The following is a 12,808-nucleotide window of genomic DNA, read 5'->3' on the forward strand; positions in this document are numbered from 1 at the left end:
TTGTCTTAGCAGGATTTTTTGTAATTAATTAGTGTCACAAGATTTTTGAATACGTTAAAGTTTGTTTATTGATTAAAATGGCAAATCAATTCAAATTGTGATGACATGCGCGAAATCAATGCGCAAAAACAGATGATTCGCCTTTTTTTCCTAATGTTGATAAGAGGACCCACAAAATTGCTTTCACTCTCTACTACAGAGCATTCTTAGATTGTATGCCAAGAATGAACATCCAAGAGCGATGAACGTGTACAAAGACAAGAAAAGTAGGAATGGCCGTCTTCCTTCTTTAAAGTAAACTAGATGCGCGGTAGGTAGTAAGTACAGCTGCAGTCTTGAACACAAGCTATGTTACATACTAACAATGGCGCAATCCATGAAAAAGAAATTCGGAAAACATTTGGTTTTGGTAAAGAAAAATTCAGTGCCAAAGTTAGACTAGACATAAAAATGCCAGGTGTCCCTAAAATTTTGTCCAAGTCTGGACAAAACGATGCGGAGCTTCAAGCCTTGTTTGTTGCCTTTGGTTTGGGCATTAGGGTTTGTATATTGTTGAAGCTTGCGTGTCTCAGGCGCCTAGGGGTGTGCCCTTGACAAGGGAAGATACCATAGACACCACGAAATAGACTGCATGTAACCCATGCCTTAGAATTAATTACGAACGGGAGACAGTGACTGGATTAGCGCAATAATAGGAGATGCGGTAGGATTGACCACAACCTACACTCGCAACATGCAGCTTGTGCAAGCAGTATTAGCTTTCTAGAACCCTTACAGATGTGGGCCGTGCAAAAAACATTAGCTTTCCATTACCCTTACAGAGGTGGTCCAGAACTGGTAGTCTATATGCTACTCACAGGGACATGCATGATCAAGTTCCGGCTATTGAAAACAAAGAAATTTGCGTGCAGCCATTTGCTAATTATTGAAATATTATAAAGTGTACACAGGCCCTAAATTCCTTTTCCTAGCGCTCGCTTTGTGGGCTCATGAAATTGTCAATAATTTTGAATGACCATTACTGATGACTCGAGCCATTGCGCCTTCATGAAATACTCTTAGCAGATTTATGATTTTTGCTGAATCAAAAGCCTTAACAAGGTCTACAAATACAATAACGGATACAAATTTGTTCTCTGCATATTTCCTATATTTGTCAAGCAGAGAACACAATACCTGGTGCCATGCTCAAGTTCAAGCCACGCTGACCCTCTGGAAAGACGTCATGATCAAAACTTGACAAAATACGGTCAAGAATTAATCTAGCCATGATTTTGCTTGCGACTGACAAGAGGGAGATTCCACAATAGATTTTATATTATGATCTATCTTCCTTTTGTTTGCCTCTAATGCAACGGAAGTGTCTTGGTTGAGGACGTACAAAAAATAGTTAGCCATCTAGTCAAACACCCCTTTGTCATATATTAAATCATTACCGTCTGCTGTCCTGAGTGGTGTGGTCCCTGTAGTATCAAGCCCAAGCACTTGCTTCAAACCAGTATAGAAACTATGAAGGTTGTTCTTTTGGTCAGCTGCTGTTTGTAGCTCAGCTGCTGTTTGTAGCTCATTGACTGTGTCTTGCCACCATGAATTTGTCCTTTATTCTTTCCCGAGTAAATTTTGTAACAAGCTGATAAGCAAGCTTTATGACAATCGCCAAGATTGTTCAATAGCCAAATGTGATGTCTCAGATGTCTTCATCCAGTAATTTATGGATTTCTGGGTCATTGTCATTGAGCCAATCTTGATGGTTGCATTTCTGTATTCCAAGAGTTTTAGTGAGGCTTTGAAGATTGCTTCATGAAGGCAATCAAGATCACTTGTTGTAAAGATCACCAATTGATAACGGATCAAGATTATTTTGTCAGGTCACAGCACTAGACTGACGTTTTCCTCACAGATGGATAGTTCAGTCTATGAACATCAAATCTCCACGATTGAGGCTTAGATTGATGTCAATTGGTTGTTTGATGGAATATGTGATGTTGCTTCAAGCAATCTGTGATCAGACAAGTTTGTAGTCAAGGCACCACCCATAACTCACGAAAGTTTGATTCTTCATATGTGCTTGACGTGTGATCAAGACATCAATCATGTGCCAGTGCTTGGATCTTGGATGCATCCAACTTGTTTATGCTTGTTTGCTTATTGAAACAAGGTGCTTGTGCATGGTGCAAAGAGTAATCAGCAGAGTACCATTGCTGTTCTCCATGTCAACAGCATGGTTATTTATTTATTTATTACAGCATGATAGCTGTAATAGTTTAGGGTTGTTTTGGGTAGGCGTTTTGGGGCGCCTGCGCAGTAGAAGAGTCTCAGTTGGTTTTGGCGGACTTTGCTGAGTTAGACAGTGTAGAGTGCAAATACACGAGTCTTGATACTACATATTGGCGACGAGGCAAAGAACGAAACATGACATCGATGATCGGGAAGGTGAGACTCATTGATGGAACCCAAGATGAATGGGAACACTACGTCGAACGACTAGGGTTTTACTTCACGGCGAATAAGGTGACTGACAAAGACCAACAGAAGGCAGTGCCGTTTAGCGTATGTGGCGCTCAAGCGTACAAACTCATCCGCAACCTTCTCGCGCCGTAGACACTGGATGCAGTCGAATATGACGACATCCTCAAGTGAGTCCAAGATCACGCGAGACCAAAGCCTTCTGTTATTCTACAACGGTTTAGATTTAACAGTTTCAACAGGAAAGGAGGTGAGTCTGTGGCGGATTTCGTGACGGAATTGCGTCGATTATCGACGGACTGTGCTTTTGGGGATACTCTCTCAGACATGCTAAGAGACAGACTGGTGTGCGGGATAAATGAAGAGAAGATTCAGCGGAGACTCTTGCAAGAAGCCAACTTGACATTTGAGGACGCCCTGCGGATTGCCCGAGCGATGGAAACAGCTGCGAAAAAGTCGCTAGAAATGCAGCAAGGTGGTCTTACATCTACAGCAATTTAAGCACCAGTGGCAGTACATCAGACATCAAGTAGGAGGGACCATACACCAGAAAGAGTAAGTGCTCTCGTTGTTTGGGTTGACATCTTCCCAAACCATGCCGTTTCCAGACAGCAGAGTGTAGGAAGTGCAAGAAGCGGGGCCATATTGCGAGAGCGTGCCGAAGTCAGTCAAATCAACAAGGAGAATCAAAGGCAGCCCACCAAATAAGCCAAGAAGAGGATTTCCAGGAATCAGAAGAAATGTTAGAGACGGCAATGAACGTTGTACACATAGTGGGACGTGGCAATGAAGTGAAGCCACTCAAGCTAGAAGTTGTGATCAATCAGCAGAAGGTGGAGATGGAGATAGACACTGGGGCAGCGGTAACTCTGGTGAATGAAGCTACTTTCAAGGCATTATGGTCTAAACGGAAGGCCCCTGGTTTGCGTAGGTCACAAGTACAATTACGGACATATTCAGGGGAATCATTAACTTTGGTTGGTGAAACAGATGTGAACGTGAGATATGGACAGCAAGTGGCTTCCCTGCCATTGATCATTGTCAAAGGCAAGGGTCCAAATTTGTTTGGTAGAAACTGGATGCAGAACCTAAAACTGAAATGGGAAGAGATAGGCCATCTCCATATCACTGGTAGAACATCACACGAGGAAGGAAGGATTCAACATAAGAAGCTCATCACCAAATACCCGGAAGTATTCAAGGAGAAGATGGGACTACTGGAGGGAGCAACAGCATCGATAGCAGTGAGAGCAGATACCGCACCTCGGTTTTTCAAGCCTAGACCTGTACCATATGCGTACAAAGAGCTAGTCGAACAGGAGTTGAGACGGTTGGAACGAGACGAAATTATATAAGCCGTTTGATTCTCTGATTGGGCTGCTCCAGTAGTACCGGTTCTAAAAAAGGACGATTCAATCAGGATATGCGGTGACTTTAGGTTGACGATTAACCAGGCTGCTCCTTGTGAGAAATAGTCATTGCCAAAGATCAATGATATATTTGCCTCTTTAGCTGGAGGTCAGTTGTTCACCAAGTTAGATCTGAGCCAACCTTATCAGCAGGTGGCGCTGGATGAGACGTCGCAGAAGTACGTAGTCATAAATACTCACTTGGGGTTGTTCAAGTACAAACGCCTACCTTTTGGGGTGGCCTCGGGTCCAGCCATTTTTCAAAGGGTAATGGACACTCTCCTTCAGAATATTGCCATGACAGTGGTCTATTTAGACGATATTCTAGTGACAGGACATTGTGTGGAGGAACACTTGCAGAACCTAGAAATGGTATTACAACGCCTAGCCAACTCGGGATTGCGACTAAAGCTGGCTAAATGCGCGTTTTTGCAGAAAGAAATCAGTTACTTAGGCCATACTATCAACAGTCAGGGGCTAACACCAGACAAGAAGAAAGTGATGGCTATTCAAGCTGCACCTGAACCCAAAAAATGTTACGGAATTACGATCCTTCTTGGGTATGATTAATTACTATGGCCGGTTTTACCGAAGCTGGCTTCAAGGCTGGCTCCACTGTATCAGCTTTTACGCCAGAACGTACATTGGCAGTGGAAAGATGAGCATAAGGAAGCGTTCAGACGAGCGAAGGAGGCTCTCCAGTCTAGTCAAGTGATGATACATTTTGACCCAAGGAAGGAAGTCATCGTGGCCTGTGATGCCTCAACGTACGGGTTAGGAGCCGTGCTTTCACACAGGCTAAGCGACGGTACCGAGCGACCAATCGCTTTCGCATCTAGGAGCTTGGCTGACGCAGAAAGGAGATATGTGCAGATAGACCGCGAAGCACTCGCATTGCTGTTCGGTGTGAAGAAGTTCCACCAATACTTGAGTGGAAGAGCATTTACAATCCTTACCGATCACAAGTCGTTGGTCTCGTTGTTAGGAGAGAATAAGGGCGTGCCGTTGATGGCATCAGGTCGCATGCAGCGTTGGGCAATAAATGTTGTCTGACTATCAGTATAAACTACGTTATCGACCAGGGACGAGAAATGCCAACTCCGATGCGCTCAGTCGGTCACCTTTGTCTGTTAAACCAGAAGTGACAGAAGATCCTAGTGAATCGGTGCTACACTGCACATCTTGGAAATGACCCCTGTCAGACCGAGGACAACTGTACAACTTCTGCAATTTACAGACAGACATGGACAACTGGCAACTGTCAGGCATTATGTGTTGAGTGGATGGCCGAGAGAAGTAGACTCCGAGCTTCGACATTACTGGAATCGCCGGCACGAGCTAAGTGCCTTGGGTGGTTGTGTACTGTGGGAGTCTCGAGTCATTATACCTCAGAAGGCGTGGCCGAGGGTGTTGGAGGAATTACATGTGGCTCACCCGGGGGTATCTAGAATGAAGAGCCTAGCAAGAAGCTACATTTGGTGGCCAGGATTGGATGCTGATATAGAGAAGATAGCAAAATCTTGCGGGACATGCAAAGGGCATCAGCGATCACCACCAAAAGCGCCTCTTCACCCTTGGGCACAGCTGGAACGTGCGTGGTCGAGATTACATATCGACTTTGCTGGGCCATTCTTGGAGCGGTGGTTCGTTATACTGTCAGATGCGTACTGTACATGGTTGGAAGTAAAACCAATGAGTTCCCCCGCAACTGGACCTACCATTCGGGTGCTACAGTCTATTTTTTGCGACCCACGGACTACCTGAAATCATGGTAAGTGATCATGGCTCGGCCTTTACGAGTCAAGAATTTGGAAACTTTATGAAGAGCAAGGGAATTGTGCATTACAACTGCACCCTACCACCCGTCCTCTAATGGGCTGGCTGAGAGGGCGGTTCAAACATTCAAGGCAGCCATGAAGCGAATGAAAAACGAACAGGGAACACTGGAAACGAAGCTGAATGAATTTCTTTTTCGGTACAGAATCACACCACACGCGACAACAGGGGAGGCGCCAGCTGTGATTCTGATGGGACGAAGACCAAGAATCTGCCTGGACTTACTATATCCGGACCTGGCAAGAAAGACAAGGGAAGCACAAGGGCAACAAAGTAAGGATCATGACAAATCTTGCAGTTATCGGAATCTGGAGACGGGGCAAACAATGTTTGTGCGTAACTTTGGCAGGGGCCAGGATTGGTTATCAGGCGTGGTTGAGAGTCAGACTGGACCCTTATCTTTCAGAGTGAGGTTAGAGGAGGGACGGTTAGTCAAGCGACACATGGATCACGTTCGACAGAGAACGACCGATAATAAAAGTCCAGAGGGACAAGCAATGATGGAGGACAGTCCCAACATTGGGTAGACCAACAGCAAGGAGAAGAGAGCACAAGATTGTCAGCAGCAACGAACGCTCCGGATGTCACCGAACATCAGCAAACAGAACAAGCAGATTCCGAGGCTGATCAGCAATTGGAAATGAGAGCTGCCGACGTTCCGCCTGTCCTCCGGCCTTCCGCACGGATTTCGAGACCTCCAGAAAACTGGATCTGTAGGGTAGTAATGTGGGAACCTAGAAAATTTAGAGGGAAGGGGTGTAATAGTTTAGGGTTGTTTTTGGGAGGTGTCTTGGGGCGCCTGCGCAGTAGAAGAGTCTAAGTTGGTTTTGGCGGACTTTGTTGAGTTAGACAGTGTAGATTGCAAATACACGAGTCTCGATACTACAATAGCACAGCAGGGTCTTATGATTAATTAGCGCAAACTCGGGCTTGGTCACCCAAGTGTGAACACGCCCACGAAGCATTTACGATGTAACTCTAAAACCAAACATCACTAGCACTATGCACTTGCTATACGATGTAACTCTAGAACCAAACGTCACTATGCACTTGCTATACGATGTAACTCTAGAACCAAACGTTACTATGCACTTGCTGCAATGTAACTCTAGAACCAAACGTTACTATGCACTTGTTACGATGAGCAATAGTCACTATGCACTTGTTTTGGCAGAAATGGCACGCCATAGTACATGTACCCATACGTCAAGACAGTTGTAATCAAAGCCAAGGTGATCTGCGATGCACTGCAAACTCGCGTCATATTATCTCATTCTGGAGAGAACTTCTGCGATTTCGTTGCAACACACACACACACACACACACACACACACACACACACACACACACACACACACACACACACACACACACACACACACACACACACACACACACACACACACACACTTGCACAGTACTCATAATCGGGGTCGCACAACAGAAATGGGCGTGGTCCTATATGGCTCTCCATCGAGCTTTTGGTGTGTGTGTGTGTGTGTGTGTGTGTGTGTGTGTGTGTGTGTGTGTGTGTGTGTGTGTGTGCGTACACACAAATCTCAAATGTCTCCTCCCACGACCGCGTTCATGATAGGACATACCTTAAAAAATCGTTTTCGTGTCCGACTACAGATGAGTCTAAGAACGATTCGTGCATGTGACCAAACCACGAAGAAAATGCTTCATGAAGTTTCGTCGCCCCATCCTTTTGTATTATAGCTAGGGACTGTCTGTACGTGACAACCAAGAAACACCTTCAGGAGTTGAATGCCACCTACAGTCAACTATTCACACGTCAGTACGATCAATCATCTAACACTGTTGATAGTCAATGTTTGCTGATATCAATTTCTATGTCAGTAAATACCATACCACTGTGGTTACAACGGAACTGAGTGCATACCTAGACTGTACATTTCAATTGTCTCGATCACGATCGCGAAACGACGACTACCTAAACCAGGCCTGTAAACGTAATCTAAACTACTAGGAAGTTTGCATGTTGAAACAAATACGTTTTGTCTAGCTATGACTCAGGGTTTCATTAGACGGTCTGAAAGCTCCGTTGTAAGTGTTACTCACGAACGCGAGGCGCCTACGGATACCGTAGAACTAGTTTTTTCTAAAGTACACATATGTTGATCTTTTAATTTTGCTCAAAAAATTACTTTTGATTTTTGCGCTGCAGTAGCCCATTTTCCATGATACATGGTCACGTCAAACTTTTGCGTTATTCTCTAGATTGCACTGATGGTTATGTTCAATGTATGTCTAGAAAGGAGGATCAGGAGGAGTGCATGTGTGTGTGTGTGTGTGTGTGTGTGTGTGTGTGTGTGTGCGTGTGCGTGTGTGTGTGTTTGTGCGTGCGTGTGTGTGTGTGTGTGTGCGTGCGTGTGTGTGTGTGTGTGTGTGTGTGGGTGTGTGTGTGTGTGTGTAAGAGGCAACTGGCTGGGGGCGTAACCGTAACGAAACGGCAGCTCCTCCATTTGCCGTGTGTGTGTGCGTGCGTGCGTGCGTGTGTGGTGTGTGTGTAACTGTTTGAAACAGAACAAGCTATTCTTATTTAATGTCTGTTAATTTGAAGATATATTTTATATGTAATCTATTTGCACAATACTGTTATGGTTGTTTAGTTGTTCGTAGAGCTGGAACAACCGCAGGAGAACAATGAGTCTCAAGGCCGATATAATTCCCGGTCACATCAACAGCTTCAACTGACTCTGAGAACTTTCCATATGGTAAAGTGACACTATATATTGTAACTCACTATTGTTGCGTGCGTGCATGTGTGTGTGTGGGGGGGGGGGGGGGGGGGGCGGCGTGGTTTTTTGTGTTTGTGACATGTAAGAATTATTTTTAGGATTTGAAAGTGAAGAGCTGTGGTCGTAGGCGGTGTGCCAAACTTGTATGGCTTTCCTATTCATGTCACACGCTGAAAAAGTATTATAATTATTGGTTGTAGTATATGCCTAATTATAACCGACAGATCTGATGGTGTTTTTCAATAGGGCAAGAAATCAGGTGGTTGTCACAGACTTTCCTGTCAACAGCTTTACTCCCTTCTACTTCTCACGAGTGAAAAGTTTCACAGCAAACACTAGAGGCATACTGAAATGAACCTGCTGCCAACTTGTACAGCTGTACCCATCTTGTGAACTTTATAATTTTTTGCGGAATTAATTGTCGCACATGTTCACATTGATTTCACTGTCGCTTTTGGATTGTGTTCTCTGCTTGTCGGTATTGTTGCCCCTTTCGCAATTACGCTCTAGACAGGTTGTGTGTAATTATACAACGTTTCCGTCATTCCTGACGTAGTGTGACCAGGGAGGGCCTTAACAGACGTCACATCTCCGTCGTTGTCTTAGAAAAGTCTAGAAATCCAGGTCAGTACCATGCAAGATGTGTCTCTAATAATTATTGCAATGTCACGGCTGGAAGATATTGACGTATTTTCAGTAGATGTAGATAGATCAGCCAACTTACCTTGCTACCACCTCGTTTCAATAACTTGCACTGTGAAGATTCGGCACAATTTTGTGCAAGAATTGAAGATGACAGCGAAACTGAAGAAATGTCGCTTTGTCAGGCCAGGAGCGAAGTTCAGCAGAAAATTCACAGAAAACAGCCACGAAAGCGACATATACAGCCATAACGAAACAAGGTTTACTTGCATTAATTGTGTGCGCAGGAGATACGGCCAAAGGCAATGAGAACGAAATTGTTTTCTGGAGAGTTTCCAAGACTTGGAATACTAGAGAACCTCGCCCAAGCATCGCCAGCTATTTCTCAGTTTTCTGTTTATTTTATTTGACGGCCACACTCAGTCTAGCTGCCTAGCTGCGCTCAGTCTTTTTCTCAAGTTTGCTAAGGCTCTTATTAATTACTTGAACTAAAATTGCAGGAACAGTTCCCGACGGAGAACAGCATCTTGTCACCTCAGGCGTATATATAAGCACTTCCACGAATTGGAATCCGCTATCTAAAATTGCAATTGCAAAGAGCAAGATTATTGAACCATCTTTTGACAGGCTTTATTGTAGTCGCCAATCAAGCGCTCAATGTAGCTTCATAATGCACAATACCTGCTGGAATACGATGAACAGAAAATGTTCTATAAAGTGTCATGCGCAATCGCTCCGCAGCAGATTTATGGTATTACATAATTTTAATAGTGATGGCATGTCCACTGATAACAGTGATGACTCAAGCAATATTGGATGCCCAACCAACCGCGGTAAGCTGGTAGGGACAACGAGGGTGAGCTTTGTTTAGGTCACCTTTTCTAGGCCCTTCCTCGAGTGAGGTGGGCAGTGCTATCACTAAATAGTGCAGCCCAGCCATACCAGCAGGACCGAGTGTGAACTTCACCTCCGCTTAATTCACAAGCGATCATCTTACTAGTACCGCTCACGTGCAGAATCATGGCTAGCGACTCCCAGCGCCATCCTACGCCTGCCGCCGTCACCATTCCTCAACAGAAAAATTTCCCAAAAACAAAAAGCGACACAAAAGAGAAACCTGCACGTGGAATAGATTAAAGTGAATAAGGGATGTGCATGCCCATATCCACTCTCTCGTCTTGAAATGCCTTCTATCCACTGGGGCTAGTAATAGCAACAAGTAGAAAAGCAGAACAAGATGCAGTGGCTTGCCAGAAGTTAGTTATTGTATGTACATCGCTGAGTAACTACGTTTTTTCTTGTGCAGGGAAGAGCATTTGATGAGACACACTTCTAGTCATTCTACATTTCCATTATCGCTCAAGATAAATTTGAAGCTCTAAGACAATCATGCATCTACACACACACACACACACTCACACACACACACACACACACACACACACGCACGCACGCACGCACGCACGCACACACACACACACACACACACACACACCTAAATCCTAAATCCTAAATGTCAGAAGCTCCCTCTCAGAGGTCACGCCCCCAGCTGTTAAGCTGGGTCCTGTGCGCTACTCAGGAAACTTTGGGCCTGCGCTAGCAAACTCCTGGAGCCGGGCCAGGCACTCGCAGGAGCACCGACTTGTGAAGCCAACTGTGGTGTGAGCACCCGAAGTCTCATCAGGACCCCAGTGGCTGATGTCACGTAACCGCCGATGGTCGCTTAGGACCCCAGTCAATGACCAGGTACTCATTTATACGTGTACTCCAGAGTCGAGAGAAGCAAATGTGTTTTAGTTTCTTGCTTAAGGAAATTATGCCATAGCTCGCCGTCACTGACTTGAACGTGCGATCCTTTAATGTCCCGGATGTAAACACTCCAGAAGATGACTCTCTAACCAACTGAGCTATCGCACACACACACACACACACACACACACACACACACACACACACACACACACACACACACACACACACACACACACACACACACATCACACACACAATCACACACACACACACACACACACACACACACACACACACACACACGCACACACACACACACACACACACACACACACACACATCGTTAGCTGTGTATAGTTCTGGCAATCTCCTAAACAGTTTCTAACTGTTAAAATGTAAATGCCAACAGTCATATTTTGTTTAGAAATTTGCTTTTACAATGGCCTACGTAATAGTGAGGATGAGAAAACGACCAAGCACTTATATTTATCTCGTATCAACAACAGGCATTTTCGAGCGCTATTTCCACTTCAATCTGGAAGAGTTTTGGCGCTATCAACGCCTTTTCCACTACCAACTCTCGACGCGTCTCTTCTTCCGAAATTGTCTTTGCAACGGAAGAGCAATATCGTTATTTTGGGCACCTAGGTACGCACACTGATCTATCCAATTACGACATTAGATATTGAGCAATTAGGGTAAGAGTTAGAGTTAAGGCTAGGCCCTTAGGGTTACCCCAGCCAGGCCAACTCTTTCCCCACCAGTGGATTTGCACGCAATACGACCGGAATGCCTTTGAGATTACCCAGGTTGTGTCGACTTGGGAGACCTCTCAATTCCAGTCCTTTTAGTATGGCGCCCGATGGTGGATTCTGTTAGACTCGAGCCAGTCTCTCCCCGCCTTCGTCATTCCCCGGGTAGTCAATCCTCGCCCCGGAGAGACTAGATTCAGACCGCCCTTAGGAATTTTACGTCATGTAGATACGGTTTCATGGTCACATAATGACATGCAGATTATCTAGGTAGTTGCAGCTAATTGCCTATTTTGTTTCCCGAAGGTCTCGAGCCGGATGCCTCAGTCGTTGAGATATCGTGAAAGAACAGGTATGTTTCGTAGCTCTGACAGCCTGTACATGTAGGAAGTATATAGAAATAATCTAGACGTCTCTAGCTATAGGTTATTGATTATAGCTAATTCATGAAGTTGTCTCTCCAGGTTCAGTCGCTGTTGCCTCTCACTTTCCAGCTCGTCCGTTTGCTGCTGTATTTTCTCCAAGAGGTCGGCTACATTTATGTTTGTGCTAGGAAGGCCAGAAGAACACGGTCTCCTAGAAGAGTCATGTGCTATATGTCGTCGTTCACACGCTTCCTTTTCAGGCCGAAATATTTGTAGACACTGTTTCCTTGGTGCTTTGTCTTCTTCTTTGTACTCTCCGCCCAAAGACATCTCTGACTACCTTTCCGACGTCAGCTTCGAGTAGAGGAGGCTTCTGGTGTGATTGCAATAGTATACTTACTTCTGCCTGGACGTCGTTTGTCAACGAACCTTCAGACTGCGCGCCGATCTCATAATGATTTTCAAACCTGCGTAAGTTGTACGTTTGAGATCTCAATGCCTAGTGACAGATTCGATCAGTGCGTCTAGAATACTAAAGTGCGTTCACGCATTAGAGAGACTGGTGGAATGTGGCCATTTGTGCGACGAAGGTGTTGCCTTCCGGGCGGATATTGGTATCAATCGAAAGCTCTTCACTTGCCGGATCTAATTACACTCACCGTTGGGCTACAGAGACGTAACTGAAGTTAGTAGAGCCAATTTTCTGTATTTTAATGAGTTAGGGGCGGAGAAAGGCGGGATTTGGGTTAATTGCATAAAGCTAAGTACATAATTGTTATAGCAGGCTGTTAACAGTAACCCAACACAGTAAACTTCCCAGTTGG

At 44.9% G+C, this 12,808-nt stretch overlaps 2 protein-coding genes and 1 long non-coding RNA gene across 3 annotated transcripts; all 3 read left to right on the forward strand.

Moving 5' to 3' along the window:
• The first annotated feature begins 2,792 nt into the window (after positions 1-2,792).
• On the forward strand, positions 2,793-7,015 carry LOC134185655 (uncharacterized protein K02A2.6-like). The gene has a single exon (XM_062653495.1). The coding sequence runs from the start codon at positions 3,207-3,209 to the stop codon at positions 3,819-3,821; it is 615 nt and encodes a 204-aa protein (XP_062509479.1). The 5' UTR covers positions 2,793-3,206; the 3' UTR covers positions 3,822-7,015.
• Positions 5,064-5,639, forward strand: LOC134185969 (uncharacterized protein K02A2.6-like). The gene has a single exon (XM_062653863.1). It carries the CDS (start codon positions 5,064-5,066, stop codon positions 5,637-5,639), a length of 576 nt encoding a protein of 191 aa, XP_062509847.1.
• A 1,101-nt stretch (positions 7,016-8,116) lies between the features above and the next one.
• LOC134185860 (uncharacterized) lies at positions 8,117-9,008 on the forward strand. The gene is made up of 3 exons (XR_009970860.1): positions 8,117-8,449; positions 8,572-8,651; positions 8,720-9,008. It is a non-coding gene; the product is annotated as an uncharacterized LOC134185860 (long non-coding RNA).
• The last annotated feature ends 3,800 nt before the right edge of the window (positions 9,009-12,808 follow it).

This window comes from Corticium candelabrum, chromosome 10 (genome assembly GCF_963422355.1).
Source record: "Corticium candelabrum chromosome 10, ooCorCand1.1, whole genome shotgun sequence".
Classification (NCBI taxonomy): Eukaryota; Metazoa; Porifera; class Homoscleromorpha; order Homosclerophorida; family Plakinidae; genus Corticium; species Corticium candelabrum.